General features: G+C 47.1%; 3 protein-coding genes across 3 annotated transcripts in view; all 3 read right to left on the bottom strand.

Annotated features, from left to right (window-relative positions):
- Positions 1-381: 381 nt before the first annotated feature.
- On the bottom strand, positions 382-2283 carry LOC135391481 (uncharacterized). Its single transcript, XM_064621749.1, has one exon. It carries the CDS (start codon positions 2281-2283, stop codon positions 382-384), a length of 1902 nt encoding a protein of 633 aa, XP_064477819.1.
- A 280-nt stretch (positions 2284-2563) lies between these two features.
- LOC135391485 (uncharacterized) lies at positions 2564-4048 on the bottom strand. Its single transcript, XM_064621752.1, has one exon. It carries the CDS (start codon positions 4046-4048, stop codon positions 2564-2566), a length of 1485 nt encoding a protein of 494 aa, XP_064477822.1.
- A 1591-nt stretch (positions 4049-5639) lies between these two features.
- Positions 5640-22727, bottom strand: part of LOC135378857 (uncharacterized) — a 39360-nt gene continuing 22272 nt past the window's right edge. Inside the window, exons 7-11 of the mRNA XM_064612003.1 lie at positions 19545-19607; positions 18043-18181; positions 11175-11300; positions 8535-8570; positions 5640-5851 (exon numbers count right to left, since the gene is read on the bottom strand). Coding sequence (XP_064468073.1) covers positions 5696-5851; positions 8535-8570; positions 11175-11300; positions 18043-18181; positions 19545-19607 — 520 coding nt within the window. The 3' untranslated portion in view covers positions 5640-5695. The remainder of the gene's footprint in view (positions 5852-8534; positions 8571-11174; positions 11301-18042; positions 18182-19544; positions 19608-22727) is intronic.

A 22727-nucleotide genomic window follows, 5' to 3' on the forward strand; every position in this document is an offset into this window, starting at 1 on the left:
TTACCTGCGAAAGCCGCATATTCAGGTAGCCCATATAGTCTGATCAGAAAGATTCTGTAAAATATATATAAATAATAATATATATATATATATATGTGATGAACACTGGAACATCCGTCCCGAGCAATATCAGTTTAATGAATAATACTGCCCAAATACGAGCGTGAGTTCGGTCTCTTCGTCGTTACGTTACACTATTGTAACAAGAAGAGAGGACGTCTGTTCAAGGGTACTGCAAAACGTTTAATGAATATGAAGATGGCGGAAGAATCTCAAGTCACGAGATCCGTGCCATAATTTTACGCGATATGATGTCATCTTTCTTTACACTCCCACCCCTGAATTGACGATGTCGATGAAGCAGATGAGAGACCCTAGCAACTAATCTTCGTCTGCCTCTAACTTGTGTAGTAGTTGAATTGGTCTACAGATAACTTTGCCCCCCGATATCCTGACCTGGCAAGATCGGATGCGGCCATCGGCGCTCTCTCTTGTACTTTCAACGCGGCCAAGAGGCCAAGACACCCGAGGAGCATTCTCCTTGGCTATGAGAACGATGTCTCCTGTCTTGACGCTGTACGATGAAAGTGGCCTGCGTATGTTCGCGGATCTCAGGTACAGGATATACTCCTTGGTCCATCTAGTCCAAAACGACTCCATCAAGCGCTCGCGGTACTTCCATCGTCGCCTCAGCTGGTTTGACGTCGAACGCAACTCGTCTGCAGGCTCGTAGGGAAGGGCTGTAATACGTTTACCAACCAGGAAGTGACCAGGCGTGAGCACGGAGAGATCGTCTGGATCCTCGGAAACATATGTCAAGGGCCGTGAATTCAGAACGGCTTCCACCTCTGTGACAACAGTGGCAAGCTCGCTGTACGTTAGGGTGCTTTTTCCCAGTATCTTCCGTAGATACACCTTGGTGCTTTTTATTAGGCCTTCCCAAAAGCCTCCCCACCAGGCAGCGCGCTCAACGATAAACTTCCAGCTGATCCGATGTACCGTAAGGAACCCGTTCACATCTGGATCCTGCGACAGCTGGCCAACGGAAAGTTCACGGGACACACTCTTGAAGGTGCAGAAATTATCAGAGTATACTGTTCCTGGCACACCTCTCCTCGATACAAATCTCTTGAGGGCCTTCAAAAAGTCTTCGGCAGTCATAGATTCTGTGAGCTCTAAATGAACTGCCCTAGTTACGGCGCAAGTGAAGATGAGGATGTAACACTTTCTTGAAACATTGCTCTCTCCATAGGGTGGTCTGTAAAAGAGTGGCCCAGCATAATCGGTTCCTGTCACATCAAATGGCGCTGCAGCTGATATTCGGTCCCGAGGCAGGGGACCAGCACTCTCAGTACACGCGCGGGCTTTCGCTCGCCGGCAAACGCGACAGCCGTGCACCACCCTCTTTACCACTTGCCGTCCTCGAATGACCCAGTAGGCCTCCCGTAGGTCAGTCAGTGTTCCTTGGACGCCAGCGTGCAACAACCGTAAGTGAGTCTGCCTGATAATCATGGCTGTGATAGGGTGGTCCGAGGGCAAGACTATAGGATGCTTGACTGCATCAGGAAAGACACCGTACAGGAGACGTCCTTGCATGCGGAGGATCCCTTCGTCGTCGTAAAACAAGGAGGCGTTCCGAAGAGAAGTTTTAGTGGTAGGCTGCAATCCAAAAGACTCACGCTGAGCATTTCTAATCCAATAGTGCTCTGCCGCATTAATCTCTTCTAAACTTGGCATACCCCTGTCCTTGAGAGAAGGGCTCCTGCTGTTGTGGACAAACCGTAGCACCCATGACGTAACCCGGAGCAGTCTGGAGAACGAGCTGTACTTTCGTACTTGCAGGATGGGCTCGTTGATCACTGTCATCACTGCGAGAACGTCGGAGGTCTTAGCCTCGGAGTAGACATCTCCTGGAGCATTGGCTGTAGAGCGCCAACCTGGCGGCCAGGATTCAGGACTGCATAGCCAACTCGGGCCATTCCACCAACACGTAGTGTCCAGAAGGCGTCGGCATGACACACCCCTCGCCAAAAGGGCGGCAGGGTTGTCGGGACCAGGACAGTGTCTCCATTGGCGGGTTTGCGTAGAAGATTGAATCTCAGCAACGCGGTTCCGTACAAAAGGTTTCCACGCCGAGGGAGATCCGTGGATCCAATGCAAAGCAACCTCGGAGTCTGTCCACAAGATAGCTTCCACATCTAAAAGGAATAACGTCTGCCGGACAAACTTAAGCAGTCGTGTGGCTAGAACGGCGCCCATCAATTCGAGGCGCGGGAGGGACATTGCTTTCACCGGGGCGACTCTGGTTTTGGCCAGCAGAAGACATGCTTCCAATAGGCCTTCGCCACGTTGAGAACCCAAGTAAACAGCTGCTCCGTAGGCCTTGGAGCTGGCATCGCAGAAAACATGCAGACTCCATAGCAACCTCCGTCAACGGAGCTGTGGCACCTGTTAGCTTTCGAGGTAGCCGGAAACGAGCCAGCGTAGGCACCTCTTGACGCCAATTACTCCATACAGACCTTATGTTGTCAGGAAGGAGATCGTCCCACTGAAGCTTAGCAAGTCAGATGCCTTGCAGTAGGATCTTGACCGTAATGACGAACGGCGCCACGTAGCCCAGAGGATCAAAAATCCGAGAAACAGCCTGAAGCACGTAACGCTTAGTGTCAACCGGACGTTCCAGAAAATAGGATAATGATTTCATGGAGAGCTGTATCTCATCAGAGTCGATATCCCAATTGAGTCCCAGCACCTTTTTAAGGGAAGTGGTGGATGATGAAGCAGTGCCTTCCGCTTGAAATAACTTCCACTGGGTGCTGCCGTTGCTGGTCCATTTGACGAGCTTCATCCCTGCTTCAATAAGGATGTCACGCGATTCACGGTAGAGCGTATTTCCTTCGTCAACGGAATCCACGCCGACAACCAGGTCATCCACATAAAAGTGACTTGATAGAAGAGAAGCCGTTCGAGGATATCGTGTAACCACAGATTGCAAATGATTTCGGATAGTGGCGGCCAACAAAAACGGGCTGGACTTTGCGCCGAACGGTACCCGCATCATTCTCCAAGTCTCAATAGGAGGCAAAGCCTCGTCTGCCTTCGGCGCAGTGGCGTACCAAAGAAAGCGCAAAAAATCGCGATCCTGTGGATCGAGTACGATCTGTAAAAATGCTTTTTCAACGTCAGCTGTAAGAGCTATTTGATATGCCCTGAACTGAAGGAGCAAATCTAGAACATTCAGGTTCAAGTTGGGTCCAGCGCGAAGAGCTTCATTTAAAGAGACTGCACCAGATGACTTTGACGAAGGGTCGAATACAATGCGTACTTTAGTCGTCTCCCGATCTCTTCGTATGACAGCATGATGAGGCATGTAATATACAGGCCCTCCACCGGTGTTCTCCGTCTCAAGTACGCGCTCAGCATGTCCATTTAGCAGATATTGACGAATCGTAGAGTCGTACTCTTCCATCAAACTGGGATCCGGTAGCAGCTTCTTGGTGGTGTAACTCAACCGTCGGAACGCGAGTACCTTGTTATCGCACAGCATGTGACGCTTCTCCAGGTTCCAGGGGAGACGGACCATATATCGCCCGTTCTGTAGGCATGCTGAAGTGCTAAACTCTTGAAGAATGGGGTCATTGTAGGAACTGGACGTTGAACACTGGTCCGTGATGCCTAGATGCTCAAGGTCCCAAAATGCCTGTAGTTGCGAATATATCCTGTCGGTGTCAACCTCGACATCTGTTTCCACGCAAATCTTCATTACTTGAATATCATGTCGTCCCTTCCTGCCATCGGACGAACAGACTCCTTGGATGGTCCACCCGAAAAGGGCTTCAGCTGCTACCAGATGTTTCGAAAGTAGAACAGTTTGTCCAGTGACGACTTGCCAGTAATAATCTGACCCAATCAGGAGAGAAATCTCGACACGCGCCGAAAACGGTTCATCAGCTAGCTGAAGGCCCATATCTTTCAGTTGTTTCGACATGTCGAAGGGTAAAGACGGGAGGCTGTCAGTGCAAATCTGGTCGTACTCGATTGCATCCATCACAAGTGTGTGAGAAGCGTCCTGGTTTCGCAATAAAAGTTGTACACAACGGTGTTGTGTTCGAGCGGATGTGACATTCCCAAGGGTGTGAATTCGTAGATCTTCTGACCTTACGTCTTTACATTCCATGCGTTTTGATATGTCGGCCCGAATGAAACTTCTTTGACTTCCCCCGTCAAACAAGACCCTGATGAGCTGTTTTCGTCCACGTGGTCCCACAAGCCAAACTTTAGCGGTTTGCAGAAGGACTTCAGAGCAATTTGGAGTCTTCGAAACTTCTGATGAAGAAGATGAGGTAACGACGTCCTCAACAACCGTTGTAACCGAAGAAGCGTCACATATATATATAAAACGCCCTGCATATTCTGCGATTCGTTCTAGTTAGATATCTCTCTGTGTGTATTGTAGTCAGGGGCTTAACCACACCCTATTAAATGATGCCGTGCAGTGTCAGGATCGGCAACTCTTATGCGGGAACACGTCCGCACGATCCGCTACACGCGCTACACGTCGGCCCGCGCGATCACCATCATGACCGGACAATAAAAAGCTTGAGTTTGGAACGCGCAAAAGCGAATACAAGGCCCTAGCGGTCGTCAGCAACAGTTTCCATAAAAAGGCGCGCATTGATGACGAGAATGCCATTTACAACTTGAACAAGAACGTTCCGCTTGTAGAAGAATCCCAAGTTAAGCTGAAGTACAAAGTATTATATAGCAATCGAAGAAGTAGTAAACGGGCCGATGAGCAGAGTCACTGCTGGATTTCAAATGAGGCGATTGGATTGGGTTACAAATGAACTGGTAACGTGGGTTGCGATGTACCAAATGAAGGGAGGACAGCTACCGCAGCTCGGCTTGAACCTCTACAGTATAGGAAGACATCACAGAAGGATGCAGGCGTTTCCTGCGGAAACAAAAATCCTAGCCAGTTCTTATCTGGTGGACCTCGATATTCCCGCTTGCGAAATCCCCGATCCGGAAATTCCTGTTCTCGAAACGTGGAAAACCAAAGAAAATGCTCGATGGCTACGTAAGGTGTTGTATGCAGTGTTTAAAAACACGGTACCAAAATTTAAACACCCAAATTCTATGCTTAGCGGGGCAGATACGACGGAACGCAACGTTGGTTAGTTTATTATACGTTACTCCAAGTATGGTGTTTGCATTCTTCTGTCCAGTTTAGTCTAAGTTCGCTGTTGTTTATCGCAGTTACTTCGAGGCACACCATTGTTATCTTTATGCTTTGCTGTTCACGCAAACAAGCAGCCGTGAATGGTGCGCAAAGCTGTTGCTATGGGCTGCTACGAACGAACAACAAAGATTGCTACTATAGCAACCTTTATTCTTCGTTCGTAGTTATGAAAGGACGCAGCCGGGCGCTCTTGTATGTATTGCAAGCACAGTGGTTGCTTCGCACATCTGCCACCACAATGCTAATAGGTGTGCAATCACCGCCGACCAAAGAAAGAAAAATAAAGAATTATTGGTGCAGCACCATTGGAGGATCCCGAAAGTTTGGGGAGAATGTTGTTATATCATGCGTAAATAACGCAAACTACTTCAACGAAGTCTAGCCGTTCAGACTGGTATAAGATGCACAATGCTTTATTGCAAGCAGATAATGAAGGTCTCTTCAGCGCTGCAGTTAGTAGCGGTACCGATATCTTCGCTTGTTGCTATCTGTCGTCATGCAGATCTCATCGTCTTTCTTAGAAGCGTCGAAGCTGTCCACACGCCATGCAGTGTAGATGACGTTTTGAAATTCCTCGTACTGGAGGTAAGGCTCATCAGTTGTAGCGATCTGGGTTAACAAAGAGGAATGCAAGAGTTTATGTTCACGTATAATCTACGGAGTACGCAGATATACAGGGTGTCCCAGCTAAATGCGAACATATTCTTTAAAAATATATACGGTGAACCCTCGTTAATATGACCCCCGATAATATGACATACTCACTTTACGACCGTTTTTCTTGACAACCGTTCCGCCGCCATGTAAATCCATCTCGTTAGTATGACAATCCGCTTATCAGACTATGGCTGAGCTTTTTGTCACAAGTATGGTCAAACACAGGCGTTATCTTCTCGTTATTATGACCACGTCACATGACCCGCAGAGAGGCTACACACATACCTCAGGCAGAGAGTGACACGTGTTGAAGTAGGGCGCCGAGGTTTGGGATGACTCCTGATATTGTTGACCTCGGAATTACTCATAGCGCTTTTCAGACTGCCAAAGCACTGTAGTGCTTAAAACAGCAGTGACCACGAGACCAGGTCATACTATGCTGCTGTTGCACCTAAGAATGGCCGGAACGAAGCGGTCTCTGAGGTCAGCGGATTGTCCGTTTCTCGTTAGCATGACACTTCGCTTTATGACAAAAATCTCCGGGAGCGGTGGTGGTCATATTAACGAGGGTTCACTGTATATCACTTTTCCGAGATGAAAATCAATTGCAATATAGCATATGATGAAGGGCACTCCTTAGGAGGGCATTAGCAAACCCCTAAGGCAATGTCTTAATTAGTGTTCAATTATCAACTTTTTAATTATAAAAGCTACCAAGTTGTCCCATTGAGAACATCTGGTGCCTTGGGTAAGCTTTTCTTAAGAGTTCCGTGTTAGCGCACCGAAGCAACTGTGGCTTGAGCGGCGTACAGACGTAGACAGTGACAGAAGTGGGATGCTCCACCGGAAGAGGAAACGACTTGCTGCGTCGTGATTGGTTGCTATAGACACCCGTGAACTGACTGCTGCGTGAAATATCAAACCTGCTCTCATGCAGTGAATCACGCGCTACGAGCATCCTGGACGTACAAAATTTCGCGCTGGGCGTGAAAACCCAGCTTTTAACCAAGAAAAACCCACCACGCGGGCCGGTCCTTTCAGAAATGAAGTGAAGCGCGGAACGGATGATTCATGTTCCTTATGTGTCAGTACCAGGGTAAAGACATCTCCCATTCAGCGAAGAAAACTTTTTGCACTTTAGTCTCCCTTTAAAGTTGGTCACATCTCCTGCGCGGCCTTTTGACTTTGTGACGTAGCTGTGACGATCTTCTTTTAGTGGGCCATACCGTTCCAAGGTTATCGTTCAGAGCGATGCCCTTCTGACTTGACCTTTGACCTCTATTCCTTGACTAGCTTGACCTATCCGAGGAACATCAACACCGTGTGTTGTATCCATAGGTCGGCGAATTCGTCCACGAGCACCTTCTCCGACCTCACTCATCATCACATCATGGAGAATGATGTGAGATGAAAAGAGGTTGGGTCCTACTTTTTGAGAAATTTTCAGGCTGCAGTTCCTGTGAAGTTTAAAACGTTTTTTGTCACCGTTATGACTCTGGTCCGCGTTATGACAGCGATAATATCGTTGTTGTCAAAGTGAAGGGGTGCTGCTGGATTTTTGGCTGTGTTAGGGATGTGGGGGGCGCTGAGAACAGACCCTGCGCTGATCTGTACAAACCGCGGGCCTGAAGTGTTTTTGTTAGACGTAACATAAATGCCACAGAAAGAGGTGCGGCTACTGTGTGTAATAAACCAGGGGAAATAACAATGCCATTCTGGATAATAATAAAATAATAATGGTACTCTCATGTTACACGTAACGTTTGTCTGCGCAGTGTGGCGACATGTTGCACGAATTAGTTATGTAGCCATTCGGGATGATGGTTGGCTAGGAGCTTGTCATCGAGTTAAATTCTGTTTAAAGGGTGTACAAAAGCAGCGCGCGAGAGAACGGTAAGACGGCGTGTAATCTGAGCAAACATTTGCCAAAACATGACTAATGGCGAATGCTTGTGGTCATTTGCTCGCAAATTCTTTTCTTTTTTTTTTGTTTTTGCTAGATTCCAAGCAACTGCGTTGGCTTGGTCAAAATGTAGCAATATCGTGTGTTCTCGTGGCGCATCTCGAGCGCCAGGAATTTGGCAGCTAGCACTTTTGGCGCTCGGCCTCGAAACGACGGGGCGGCAGATTGCCCACCTATATCCGGTGACGTCACATGCGCACCGCGAAGCTGGCGAGGGCTTTCATTGGCCCACACGTCGGAGACCACGTGGGTTAGCAGACGACGGAAACGGGAGACGAGCGACCGCGACGCCCCTAGCGTGACTATAACCGCTTGATTCCTTGTCCTCTCGTTCGGGTGGCAACGGTCACGTGTTCCAGCGCGGGCGGCTACCTCGCAGAGCGCTAGGCCGTGTTGCCACGAAATGACCACCCGAATTCGCCACAAGAGACTTTTTCTGCAGTGCCGTTAGACGTCGCTGTCGCCGCGACAACAGTCCAACGTTTTCTGTTACTTTTACTCGTGGGAGAATGAAAGCTTGAACAGTGGGCTATGCCACAGACCGTAGTTCTCAAGATGTGTTGCATCTTTCCTGTACAGTGTCTATAGTTCTGCAGAAATATGCAACAAGTTACACTATGCCTTACTATATCTACCTCGGTATGCGTGACGAATGTGCAGCAGTTTACTTACGTTGGCATCGAAATCGGGGCAAATATGTCTCGCCTCCTAAATGAGAAAAAATAAAAGAAGTTTGTCACGAACATTGCAAAGGTATAGTGTGAGAAACTGCATTTAAAAATGTCGAACAAATCCGTCAGGTTCACCAAAACTATCATCCGTTTGTCTTTGAGAGTACATCTTGACTCTGTTCCTTCCCTGCACTCACGCGAAAGAAGGCCTTCGCGAGTCGCAGCCGTGACGTACGAGAGCCTACCTACGTCAACGGGTCCAGCCACCTAGGGTTGTGTTCGTTTATTCAACTCGCGCAACCCGCCGGCGAGAGTCATCGTACGTCATCGACTCCAGCGACCCGCATCGAAAGGAGAGTCGCTGGCAGTCGTCTCTCGAGCACCTCTAGTGTCGAATCCTCCAGGTTTAGAACGGGAGTCACTGCCACAAAGGTGAACGCCACGAGAGCCGGCTCCGCGGCCGGCATTTCCGCTCACCAAGAGGAGACTCACGAGTTGCCAGGGTCCAAAAATTAAGGTGCGATTCTGCGGTAAATGTGAGAGAAATGCGTTAGCATTCAGTGCCTTTTCCTGTCTATACTTGACTTCCGGGTATCCACTTTCAGTCTAAACCCAACTTCCGGTTGTCCACCTCCGGTCTAAACCAGACTTACGGTGATCCTCCTCCCTCTTCCCGTCTATACTTGACTTCCGGTTCGACACTTTCAATTACAGTACGTAAGTTCATTTAATGAACCTTTAATTACCTCAGTTACTTTAATTTCCCTTTAATTGGCAGAGGTAACCACGAGTACTTGAGCTAATATTGAATTTCATTTATTTCTTTCAATTACGTTTGCTTGCGTTAATCACTCTCAATTTCCCTTTACCTGACGTTAATTAACTATAATTACCTCCGGTAACCTGTGGTTACCTTTGATAGTCTTAAATTTCCTTTAACCTTTCTCTTAATTATATATATATATATATATCTTACATTGATTACCTTTAAACTCAACTTTCTTGCTTTAATTACGTTTACTTACATTTACCTCTTACTCCTAATGACCTTCAAGAGCTTCAGTTTCCTACAATTTAGCTTCATTTACCGTCTTACCTCCCCTTTACATCTCCACTTATACCCCTGCCTCGGTGAGGCTTCAGCATCTCAAGCACACATACATACATACAGCTTTTTCCACTTTGTCACTCGTAATGCTAACGCATTAATAAACGAACACAACCCTATAGGTACAGGGAAGGCCAGTTCGCCTCTCACTCCTTCCGATGTAGACATGAAATGCGGAGTCCAGCCAATAGACCTCTACCCGAGAAACGTCATCATGACGTTGGTTGACAGACTGAAACCGAAGCAAATCGGAAGGGGAGGGCTGGGTTCCACGAAGTGTCACTTGTTCGCTGTCTCCTATTGAAAGAAAAGTAGGACCTCAGGTCGCGTCCCTCTCAAGGACCATCGTAATTCCCTGGAGGCCGTGGCTTTCGGGCGCGCCCTTGTTCACCCCTAGTTTCGATCGTAGATCAATCCTACCAAATTTTCGCCACTGTCGAACACTACGACGTCATTTGTTTACAAGCAGGGAGAGGTCTATTGCCGCTGACGATTTTTGTAACATAGGCATCCCGTGGACTCCAACGGCTACCCATGTGGTTCATATCGGCTCCCCTCCATGACTACGACTGCCGAAAGCACGGCATTGGCGGACCGTTGGCGGACCGTTAATTGTTACGTCACGTCGTTCTAGGGATCAGACTTTGTCTCCGGGTGGCGCTTCACCGACCCTCATCAAGACGACAGTCACCGGGGGGTATTGCTGGGAATGCCGCGGAATTTTTCAAGTATAGGGACTTCGCTATTTTTATTGTATTTTATTTTATTTTTTTTGCGAATCCCGGACCGGAATTTCCCGGGATTAAGACAAGACACGGAAAGCGCGTACAACCTTTTAATCGCTGCTCCTTTTCTGTTGACGAATTTCATTGGGAGAGCAATTTTTGCACCGTGCTGCCTGGGGTTTCGTGCATGCTCCCCGGTGATGTCGCACGCGGGTTTGCTTTGGCAATAGAATGCCAGCATTCAAGGTACGATGCGCGCTCTGCGCCTAGCGCTTGACCCGCGTGCTTTCTCGAGTTTGCTTTGGTCACGTGGGGTTCGGTAAACTGCTTCCGAATCGCACAATACAATTGCGCACAGCGGGACGCGAAGTGTTTACACTGTTCAAGAGACGCACGACTACTTGCGCGACACAGGAGCAAAAAGAAAAAGAAAAGAAAGCGCGAACATCACAGTCTCAATCAATTATCACGCTCATGCCTTCGCTTCTAGGTCTTGTTCCGCTCAGGTAATCGCTGGGTCAAAGATTTTTGCCCCTTGCGAGTAAATGTTTTGTCCTGCCAATGTGCGCTCCTTGTGTTTCCTTCCTCTTTGTGCAAAGAGGTGAGGCTTCCACAAGTAGTGACAGATTTACAGCAAAAAGCAGTAGCGGTCACGCCGTGGCTTAGTTTTTAACATTCGTAATACTGAAAAATAGGAGACAGGTCACAAAGCACATTTATAGACAGATGCTAACGAGGGCAACACCCAGTTCCCCAACTATCGGCCGCCTGGCGGCAAGGGAGGAGGACTGATTTAATGAGATCTTACCCATAGATCAGAGCCGTTCCCGCACACGACTCCCGGCGGACCATCAAACTTCCGTACATTATAACCGTAGTCGATGTAAACCTTGCAACGAATACCGCAACCTCCACGTGCGACGTTCATAGAACTCTGTGGGACGCCAGGATTATAAAGTTACAAATTCATAAAATGCTTCGCTCCGGATGTGGATATGCATGTTGACCTTTGAAAGGTCACGCATGAGCAGCGAAAATGCTGGCAACAGAAGGTCACGCGGTGTCAAGACCACAGGGGTGGCATCCAATGTAATGTTCCGTAGACGAAATGTGCTGGGCGAACGCAATGCATCCTGGACAGATCCTTGTCGCACGTCACAGCAAACGTCAAGGCACACGTGACCTTAAAGATGGCGGCGCCCGTGATCGGTTTGGCGCCAAACAGTTTGGAAACAATGCGGTGGTTGTTTCTCCCTAACGTGTTGGATGTGTTTCGATCACGGTAATTATTTCTATCCGATAATCTTGCAGTAAAGCGCGCAGTTTTGCACATAAGGCCCCGTACTGTTGACGACTTCCAATGATGTGATGACGACCACGCGTTAAGACTCACTGAGCCGATGCGATGTACTTAAAGTAAGGAGAAATGGGCTACAACGTTGCGGAAGAAGCACCGCATACTTTACTATGGCAAAATACGTCCATCTCTTGGCGCTTTGACGACGGGAATATGTTGGTAAGCGGCAAAACGACATGTAAACAAAGTCACAGAATCTCAAAATGGCGTTTTCTATGACGTGCCACCAGGGCAAGATGGCAGTTTTGCCAAGAAGCACCCGTCTGAGTGTAGTTACAACCATCGCGGGTTTGTGTCACCCCTGTGGTCAAGACGGATGGCGTCTGCTAGTCTGCTAGTCATCCCTGGAGACAGTGCAGGGGGCGTTACATGGGCGAAGCAGGGTGTCGTGCAAATGAGAAAGAAGGGATGTACAATAATACACTATAATAACAATTTAGACAAGAGGAAAACCTCAACAAGCACATACAAAGCAGTCACAAAGAGAAAACAACGGCAAAATAATGACCGAAACACATGAAAGCAATGAAATCTGAAACAGTGTTGTCTGTAAAGAAATTGCGAAAGGTGAAATGGTCAGTTATCGTCATACCATCAACGCAAGGGTAACAACATAATAATTAACATTCTTCTACGTTGCACACACATCAGCCTTCCCGAACCGTGTAGTCTCCGGATCCTTTAACGAGCTGGACTCTCGCCCCCTGTCTCTTACAAAATTGCTTGGTCGCTGGTCATATCCTGCCCAACAACGCTCTGCCCTCAAAGCTCTCTTCACCTTTCTGGATACCATCACACTTCGATCCATATTGTGAAGGGGCTCATTATTTAATTCCCCGCACCACCACCAGCAACTGGGCAGAATGTCGCCCATTGCGATGAAACTCTCATTCATCATCTTGTAATAAAGTTGTTGTTGCTTTTAAGAAGAGAATCTACATGCAAGAGTGAGGCACCTGCATCGGTAACTGTGTTGCGCCTGTTCTGTATGAAATTTTTCGGGTCTAGGTATGACCGATGTTATCGCAATGCGATCCTTGTGGGACCATAGCACATGCAGGGTCTTCAGATATGTTGATGATTTTTTAGTCACTTTACACGTCAACCCTGACGATAGTTTAACTTCCACCACACGAGAGATTTTTCAAATAGATTTTTAAGTATAGTTCCAACTCACTCAAGTTCACGTCGGAACATCCAAAACGTGATACTGTTCAGTTTTTGGATCTGAGCTTGAAGTTTGGTGGAAGCGCACACGTGTGTTTGGCCAATACGTCCTATATAGAAAATGGTTTAGTAGAGACCCGTGCAAAAACCACGGCCTGCATTCAGAGGCTCGTCTACCATAGCTTGAAGCTTGCTCGTTGTTGTAGGCCTAGCTGTAGGCTCGCCACAAAAGCCAAGCAGAGCCCGCCCATCAGAGAGTCTCATTTAAGAGCGCAGTTGGGGACACACCGCGCGTTACGAGGTCTGCAGGGTTTTTCAGTGCCAGGACAATGCCTCCAACAACTCAAAGAGAGGTCATTATCCACGAAACGGCAATCATGGAATCTGTCCATGCATAGCAGCTAAGAACGGGAATGAGGAAAGCGTCGGATACGGTCGTCAACAGCTGCGTCGCAAGCAGTGCTGCAAGCAGCTCCAACCTGGGAAGTGTCCGCCGCTTGAGGGCTGCAACTCGAGATTTTTCAAGCACGAGACCGTGCTCCTTGACGTAGTTGCACTTCTGCGGTAGACAACGGTTCCGTATGCTTGAGGCCTGGCGTCGGCAAAGACGTGCAACGTAGGTTCGATACGTTGAGGCGTCGAGGTATCAGCCAGAAGCCGTCGTTGTAGAAGACGAAGTCCCGAGCACCATGTATTCCAAACGTGATCATCTTCCGGGGTCAGAGGAGCATGCCACATAGTCTTTTTCTCACATAGCCGCTGGAATAGGATCTTAGCGGTGATGGTAAATGGCGCAAGGAATCCGAAGGGATCACACAACCGTGAGACACCCCGCACAACATATCGCTTCATATCTCTCTTGACGCTCAAAAATATGAGAACAGAGGCGAGGGAACATGAAAGTTCGTCATCAATGGTGTTCCAAGTGACGCCTAACACTTTGACGGTAGCCGCTGTTCTGGTGACACCTCTTTTCACGAATATTTGCTGAAGGGGGGCTGCGTTGCTGATCCATTTGCAGACAGGCATGGTGGCAGCATCGAAGATTTGAAGTGTCTCTTCAAACACGCGAGTGGCCTCGTAAAGATCACTAACACCGGTGAGAAGGTCGTCAACATAAAATCACTGTTTCAGTCTTGCTAACGTCGACGGGAAGGCATACTCTTGCAGCTGCAGATGATTATAGATAATGGATTTAAGTAGATACATAATGGATGGAAGTATGGCGGGCAACAAGAAAGGACTCGCCAAGTTGCGCCAAAGGGCACACGGGTCATGCGCCATACTTCCACAGGTGGTAGCTCTCCTTGTGTAGAGGGCGGAGCGCTGTACCAGAAAAACCGCAGAAAATCTCTATCACGCCCATTGAGGGGAATCTGAAGGGAAGCCTTTTCAATATCACCAATCATCGCAATTTTCACAGATCGCAACATAAGCAAGAGTTTCACAATATCAGGGTTGAGGTTGGGTCCAGGGTTCAAATGGTCATTCAGACATTCTTACCCGGGAGCTTTAGAACTGATATAGAATACGATAGGAACTTTCGTTGTTTCACGGACTCTGCTAATTACTGCATGGTGAGGCATATAATATACTCGGCAGGAGTTTGAACAATCATATTCAATGGGAACTCGTTCCACGTGATCGTCTTTAAGATATTGGCGAATAGTCCGGTCGTACTCCTCAACCAGGTCTGGATCGCGGCGAAGAGCGCGGGTAAGTGCGTCCATACGCCGTCGAGGCAGGTCTTTGTTGTTGCCCAGATTTGTAAACTCTCCCTTCCATGGCAGGCGCACAACATATCGTGTGTCAGTCAAGCATGTAGTCTCACGAAAGCGCTTCAAGACCGGGTTATCCGGGGATATGTCATGAGATGATGGCTCATTTACTGCTTTAGGCCGAGGTGTTCGAGGTTCCAGAAATTCTGGAGATGTTTTGAAATTCTGATCGCGTCAGTCTGAATGTGGGTCACAAGGACTCGCAGTGTAGAGGTTTTCAATCAGGAGTTGAGCGCACGTGGAGCTTGAATTACCCAGCCAAAGATGCTCGCAATGGCGACGAGTCCGGCATCAGTCGACACTTCAAAAAAGTGTCTTCGATACCGATACCCGATACCCTCAAAAATTGTACCGATACAAGATACAGAACCAAAATTGATTTTCGATGCAGATACTCGATACTGTATCGTCGATACTTCGATACACCACTGAAATCCTGAATATAATAAAGCTGGTAATATGATTAGGGAAGTAAAAAAAAAATTCTCTGTTATTTCTGGAACCGTTAGCGTATTTTTAGCGCACTCTTTCTGAAAGGGCTTAAACGTATCCGACCGCGCGGATTTAATGAAGCTGCGCTCTCTGAGCAGCTAGCCTTGTTAGAACTTTAGATTTGACTGAAGCCATGGGTAGTTGAAACGATCGCTTCCATAAGCAGCCTAGCAATAAACAATTCTTTAAGGTAATGTTCTTCGTACGTACCGGTTAGTGAGCACCTGACTATACAGATGGCACACCGGAGTTCGTCAGCCATAGCTGATACTTGATTTTCGTAGTTGGCCGTTGTGAATTGTGAGCTGTAGAACGGGTTGCAGTGCTCAAGATAAGCCGGCGGCTATTCTTTCGGCATGACAGACGCGGAATCCACACTTCAAGTTAAGTGGACGTGCTCTTGTGCACTGACCCGGGGGACATCGTGCAGAGCAGTTCCAGAAGCCGTGACATTGGTCCCCGGTAAGTCCGCCACGGATGGCGGCTAGCGTTTTCGGCGCGCCCGCCGTAGAAAGAGACGGAAGAGATTTTTCTGGATCCAACTAGAAGCCGCGCGCGCCCGCGTCCCAGAGCACGGCACAGGGCCTCCTCTCGCGGCGATGGAGCGCGCGCGCGGACCTTCGAGCGAATTTATGGTCGACATGCCTACACCGTTGCGGCCTGGCTTGTCCGTCTGAGCGAGCGCCGCCGACCCTAAGTCTCACAACAGCCTCGATATTTGCGTCTTTTTTTAGTATCGAGTGTCGTTAAAATACACGATACACTAAAAATGTTTACCGATACAGATACCTAACAAACGATACCGATACTCCGATACTCCCATTTTTTGCACGCGATACCTAATACCGATACACAAAATGTATCGAAAGATAGTATCGAAGATACGTACAGGGTGTCCACGCTAAGTGTGAACATATTTTTAAAAAATATATCTATCACTTTTTCCGAGATGAAATCAATTGCAATATAGCATATGCTGAAGGGCACTCCCTAGGGGGGCATTAACAGACTCCTAAGGCAATGTCTTAATTAACTTTCAATAATTAACTTTTTAATTATAAAAGGTACGAAGTTGCTCCAATGAGAACATCTGATCTCTTCGGTCACCAGATACCAAAGCCGTTTTCAGAACAAAAATCCGTTCGATAGATCGTCCGCAAAAAATTCGTGAAGGAACGCCATTTTTTTTTCTTTATTTTATTCATTGCGCATCTCTAAAGACGCGTCTTCTAAGAAGCACAATGAACAAAATAAAGGGAAAAAAAATGGTTTTCCTTGACGAATTTTTTGCGGGCGATCTACCGACCGGATTCCGAAAACGGCTGCGATATCAGGTGACCGAAAGGAACAGATGTTCTCATTGGGACAACATCGTAGCTTTTATAATTAAGAAGTTAATTAATGAAAGTTAATTAAGACATTGCCTTTGGACTTTGCTAATGCCCTCCTAAGCAGTGCCCTTCAGCGTATGCGATTGATTTCATCTTGGAAAAAGTTTTTTTTTAAAAATATGTTCGCAGTTAGCTGGGACACCCTGTATATATATATATATATATATATACAGGGTGCGTCATTAAAAACTGACCAGAATTTTTATAAAAACAGCTATGAGAGCAGCATAGATGTTGTTTTTGCAGTTGAGTTCTACGGCCAGGCGGACATCCCCTGGAAGAGAGTATGTAACTACCAGATGACTAATTACCTGAAATTCATTAATAAATTATTTAATTAGGGAATTTCGGACAAAAGCGAGATAGCAGATTGAGAGACTATCCTCGTTGAACACCTTTCCACGTTTAAAAAATCCTGAAACACGCACGTGCGCTAAAATATCCATCCCCGAATTTCGGTATGCTAATGAGCCAAAACCGAAACCGCGGCGACCGGGAACGCGGAGAGTAGAGCGCTCATTTCACGTCAGAGGGCGACGTGATTTGGAGCGGTGGAGATAATAGGAGTGGGTGCCGCTCAGCTGGGCAGATGAACTACTCTCCTGCACAGATAAACCTCCGTCGACGTGGGTGATGCGCTCCTCAGGCGCGCTTTCTCGGTTTTGGCTCATTTGCATACCGAAATTCCGGGATGGATATTTCAGCGCACGTGCGTGTTTCAGGATTTTTTAAAAGTGGAAAGGTGTTCAACGAGGGTAGTCTCTCAAGCTGCTATCTCGCCTTTGCCCGAAATTCCCTAATTAAAAAAAATAATTAATGAATTTCAGGTAATTAGTCATCTGGTAGTTACATACTTTCTTCCAGAGGATGTCCGCCCGGCCGTAGAACTCAACTGCAAAAACAACATCTATGCTGCTCTGACAGCTTTTTTTATATAAATTCTGGTCACTTTTTTAATGACGCACCCTGTATATATACATGTGTGCGTGAGTGTATAGGTAGAGGAAGGTCAAACAAGGAAGGATATATACGTATATATATATATATATACGCCGACAGAGATTTTAGAGAAGTTAGGAACACTAGTTCGTTTAATCGGGAGATATTAAAAGTGGACGAGGGTCGAAGCTTCCACAGTGGCAATGACTCCGTCAGGACAAAAAGAAAAAAAAGGAGTGTGTGAAAAAGTTGCGAATGTGGCGATAGTCTTTTACGTCCGAGTCGGACGTAATCAGGACTCTAATCCAGGCACCGACTTAATCGGCGGTTCAGCAGGGTTTTCCTCGAGCGCAGTAAGGTAAATGTCGGCACAGTTGCGTGACAAGTTGTCCCAGGACACACAGTGCTGCCCTGAGCGACACGCTGCCACAACGGCAGAGCTCTCAACAATAACACGTCATCGACCGACTAAACAATTCTGCAGGCAGCTCATTTAGTCCGTACAAGCGCTCTACACACCGTGTGTTGTATTGGAATGTAGGAACAACTTACCAGGAGATCTGGGTACAGGTGGCGATGGTGGCGGCAGAATTCTTCCACGCGGAAGTCGTAGACGCCAAAGAAACTGGGCATGCAGCAGGTGCTGCTCGTGCCGTAACATTTCCTTTCCTGCTTACCGTCTAGTGCGTCTCTGCGGATACATACACAATTTGCAGGGACCAGTCAACGTTCACTGAACTCATCCACACCGGACTTAACAGACGACACAAGGGGCCGCACACACACGCATACAAGAGAAATATTTTCAATAATAGCGCACGTCTGTTCTCTATGAGAGGGAATAGCATTGTTAGGGTGCCCTCTAATACAAAGGCTCGAAAGGCATGTTCCAAGAGACGATTAGCAAAGCTCTAGAGCATCTGGACTGTTTGAAGCACAGGGCAGTTCTAGCTCTGGTTCTAGTTCTAGGCGGGTACCGTTAAGACTACAAAACTATAACTTAAGGCTGGTTTAGGGTACGACGTAGTCTTCACCCGTCGTCGCCCGCGTTCCGCTCCGACAGCTATCGTTCGCTAAGCCACGCTTCCTCATCGTACCGGGATCGTAGTCTGACGCGATTCGGCGCAGCGCAACGGAAATACTAATCCATTTCGTAGTGGGGAAGCAGTCATATCTGGCAACTGTACCCGCGTGTTGGAATCCGACTAAAGACAATCCATGTTCTCATGGTTGGCACTGTTATGTTCACACTACTGTAACGCTGTTGGCACCCTCAAGCATGGACCCTGAATTGAAGAAGAAAGTTGCACGTCTTCTCAGCTGTCCTCCTCCTTTTGCTTGTCTCAATAGTTCATCCGTCGTTTATTATATATGCACGGATGCTCACTAACATCTATTATCAAAATCTCAATGGGAGAATCCATCTTGGGAAACGCGAGTCCGCCGAAGCCCACACCTCGCTGGCCACCGCCAGATGTAGAGCATTGCTCTGCTCCCCCGACGGCGGTTGACGATGCGTCGCCGCGATGCGTCACCGCCGCGCTGCGCTTCGCCGAGTGTCGTCGAACTATGTACCCATCAGGGGTAGCTCGCGATGCACGGTGGAGCGCTGCGCGTCGTTACGCCCTGCTCCATTGGACTTTAAACCAGCCCTTAGGCTTCGAGAACCCCCTTAGTCTTCTCGCCGAGCATGGGAACTTCCTTCGGTATCGAAGATGCAGAGCGTCCACCGGCAGGTGGTCAGGGACAATATCCAAGAATAATCCACGAGTCTGACTTTTGTCTGGGAACGCCTGGACTGAACTCTGTCTGTCTATTCGTCTGTATCCCTGCAGGGTATATCATTCACACGATTCTTTCTATGGACGGGATACTGGTATCAAATACACTTTTCAAGAATTAAAATCAGGAACACAACATTTGAACAGGGCATCCTGAACCCGTATCGTGTCCGATGTATGCCACGGCAATCTGACAGCAGTCTCTCACTGTTTCCTGCATGGTTGTACAGCACACAGCCATCGCCCGCTGCAGGAGAAAAGACTCTCACTTACTTGTAGTTAACCCTGTACCGTTGGCAATCCGTCCTAAACGAACCATTATTCCTCCCTCCAATGCTGAAATCAAAACACTTCTGTCACACACTTCCGGCACAATGGTGTCTACTTATACTCCGAATTTCGGAGCGGCTGGCATTGTGAAGAGCCGTTGCGTCATTGGGTAACGCCCCGTTTAAATAATAGAGTAGGGGTAGATAACGCCACCGCAAGACTGTTGTACATATCAGAACCAATTACTGCAGCAGAGGGTGTCAGTAGACGGTGATAACGTGGCGAGCAGAAATGAGTAATCTGTACCCTGCTGTTTAATTACATCTTCCCCTGTATTTGTGAACAGGAACTAATTAATCCAATTAATTACAGTAAATTACCCAGACTCACGTCGTTCACGGGTACAGATATCTATCTATCCATCTGTCTATCTATACAGGGTGTTTCCTTTTATCCGCAACACATTTTCATAAAAAGTGGAGTCTCCTTATAGGGCGGTTTTACTTATTGCATTCGATTACTCAACGGGGCTGCTACTAGGAATCAAAATTTTTCCTCGGTTGCGGACTAATTAACAGAGATATTTTAATCATTTTTTTTAATTATTGACTTTAGGGAGCACATTGCAATTGCAATACTAAAGCCTGATCACCACATGATCCGCTCGAACCACAGCTGAAGCAGTACAGTAATCTCAGCGCGTGCTATAGACCCAAGTATTTCACCCTGGCCGTCCGCTGGAAACAGAAAGCTATCACAAAAAGAGCGACTGTGACGTCGATATCTCCGCCCTCAGAAAAACGTCATACGCGATGTTGGCAAATCCTTACCGCGGTACGTTTCACAATCTTTGTTTTGTTTTTCTTTTTTTCTTCCTTTCGTTCCTTCATGTGTTCGCAGTCGCTTGCCCTATCAGTCAATTCATTCTGGCGGACACAGCTCTTGCCCTTCCCCCGGTACGATAAGCGCTGATATGTAGTGGTGATGCGCAAAGTTCTTTGCAAGCAAAAAAGAAAACAAAAGAAAACGAACATCTGGAAGCGTTACGTTTTTCTGTGACGGTAAGTGAGGGCGGATATATCAACGTCATCGTCGCTCTTTTTGCGATCACTTTCTGTTTCCATCGGACGGCCAAGGTGAAATGCTCAGGTCTGTAGCACGCGCTCAGACTACTTCAGTGCTTCATCAGTGGCTCGAGCGGATCATGTGGTGACCAGGCTTTCATATTGCAATTGCAACGTGTCCCTAAAGTCAATAATTAAAAAGAAATGGAGCAGCAGACCCCAAACTCGGGCGTCACCAAGCTCCAAAACGCAGCTACTTCTACTCTACTCTACTCTACTCTAAGTTGATGAAAGTATCCCTGTTAATTAGTTAAAAATTGAGCAAAAAATTGCATCCCCGTCGAGCAATCCAATGCGAAAAGTAAAACCGCCTTAGGGCAACTCCCCTTTTTATGAAAATTTGTTTCAGATAAAAGAAACACCCTGTATATATAGATATAGCTTAAAGGGGTTGAAACATCACACGGCTGCGAAGTTGAATAAAAGTAAATTAATAAGACGTGAACGACAGATTAGAGGAAAGTTAACAAAAACTAGTTAATTTAACGACTAATATAACACAAAGATTATAATATGCTATAAAACGTTTCTCAGAATGGTCGACGTTTCGACAGTGGCACGCCTTCGTCAGGACAAAAGGCGATACAGGGGTTGGACATTGCTTAAATAGGTTCGGTAGTTGACGTCACAATCGGTGCAAGTACGCCACATGTCGGTCTTCAGTCAGTCACGTTCCCGAACATTCCACAAGTGCGAGTCCGGGTGGTGATGTCATTGTCATCGTTCTTGGGGAGCCAGCTCATGGTGCGCTGTGCACAGGCTGTCCCGCGTACTTGCACAGATTGTGACGTCAATTACCGAACCAATTTAAGCAACGTGCAACCCCTGTATCACCTTTTGTCCTCACGAAGACAGTGCCACTGTTGGAACATCTACCATTCTTTTAAACGTTTCATAGCATATTATAATCTTTGTGTTATATTAGTCATTAAATAAACTAGTTTTTGTTAACTTGCCTGTATATATATATATATATACAGGCAAGTTAACAAACTTGCAAGATAACAAACATATATATATATATATATATATGTATATATGTGTAAATAAACTTGTGGTATGCAGCAGACGGTGTAGGCAAAATAGATAGGTCTGTAGCGCGCGCTGCGATTACCTCTGCGCTTCTCCGGGGGTTGGAGCGAATCATGTGGAGATCAGGCTTTAATATCGCAGTCGCAATGTACTCCCTGAAGTCAATAATTAAAAAAAAAAGATTCAATATCCCTGTTACCCTAATTGAGAAAAAAATCGGTTTCCTGGTAGCAGCCCAGTCGACTAATTCAATGACAAAAGTAAAAGCGTTCTAAGGCAATTCCCTTTTCTATTAAAATTTTGTTTGCAGCTAAAAAAAAACACCCTGTATTTGAAAACAATTTCTAATGACGTAAAAAGTGGCTTGCAGTCCGCCGCAGGCAACAAGGTTGCGGAGTTGCCACTCCACAGTTGGAATGATTCCAGAATCATTCCAGATTTGTCGGAGTCCGGACCACCGCGAATTGGATTGGACAAGATGGCGTATAGCAGACCAGCTGGTGGATGAACTCCATAATGCCTGAGTCTGCTGAGAGTAAAATCCTGAGTGTGTGCACAAAGAGGGACTGGGTGCCCAGGGCCCAGGCCTGGGGGCCCAGGCTCAAGCTCTTATGTTATGGAATTGGATTGGAATTGTGAAAACTGCCTCACGAATGGAATGGGAATACGATTAGGCATCTTTTCGCAGGAATGGAATTGGAATGGCCTGGCTTTCCCGGTGGTAGTCTTGGTTTCAAACGGCTGGTTTCTGCCCTCACACCCTTTGCACACATGCGCTGCACTGGACGCGGTCAAGAGCGATAAGTTGATAAGTGCAGTAACGAAAACGTTCAGAAGCGAAATATAGTTGTGCCACTTTCGTCCACAATCAAAATCGTCCATAAACCGGATCGTTCATATTATCGAATATCAATGAAATAGCAACAACAACGATGGAGGTTTATTGAAGGAATGTCCCGAATTAGTGCCTGCTTGTAGGTACGCCTGATTGCATATCGATATTAGCTTCACAAAATGTCAGCAAAACGTA

This window comes from Ornithodoros turicata, chromosome 1 (assembly GCF_037126465.1).
Source record: "Ornithodoros turicata isolate Travis chromosome 1, ASM3712646v1, whole genome shotgun sequence".
Classification (NCBI taxonomy): Eukaryota; Metazoa; Arthropoda; class Arachnida; order Ixodida; family Argasidae; genus Ornithodoros; species Ornithodoros turicata.

What these genes read in the sequence shown, in the direction of transcription:
- LOC135391481 (XM_064621749.1), bottom strand. Translation starts at nt 2,283, where the DNA reads ATGTCCCTCCCGCGCCTCGAATTGATGGGCGCCGTTCTAGCCACACGA.
- LOC135391485 (XM_064621752.1), bottom strand. Translation starts at nt 4,048, where the DNA reads ATGGATGCAATCGAGTACGACCAGATTTGCACTGACAGCCTCCCGTCT.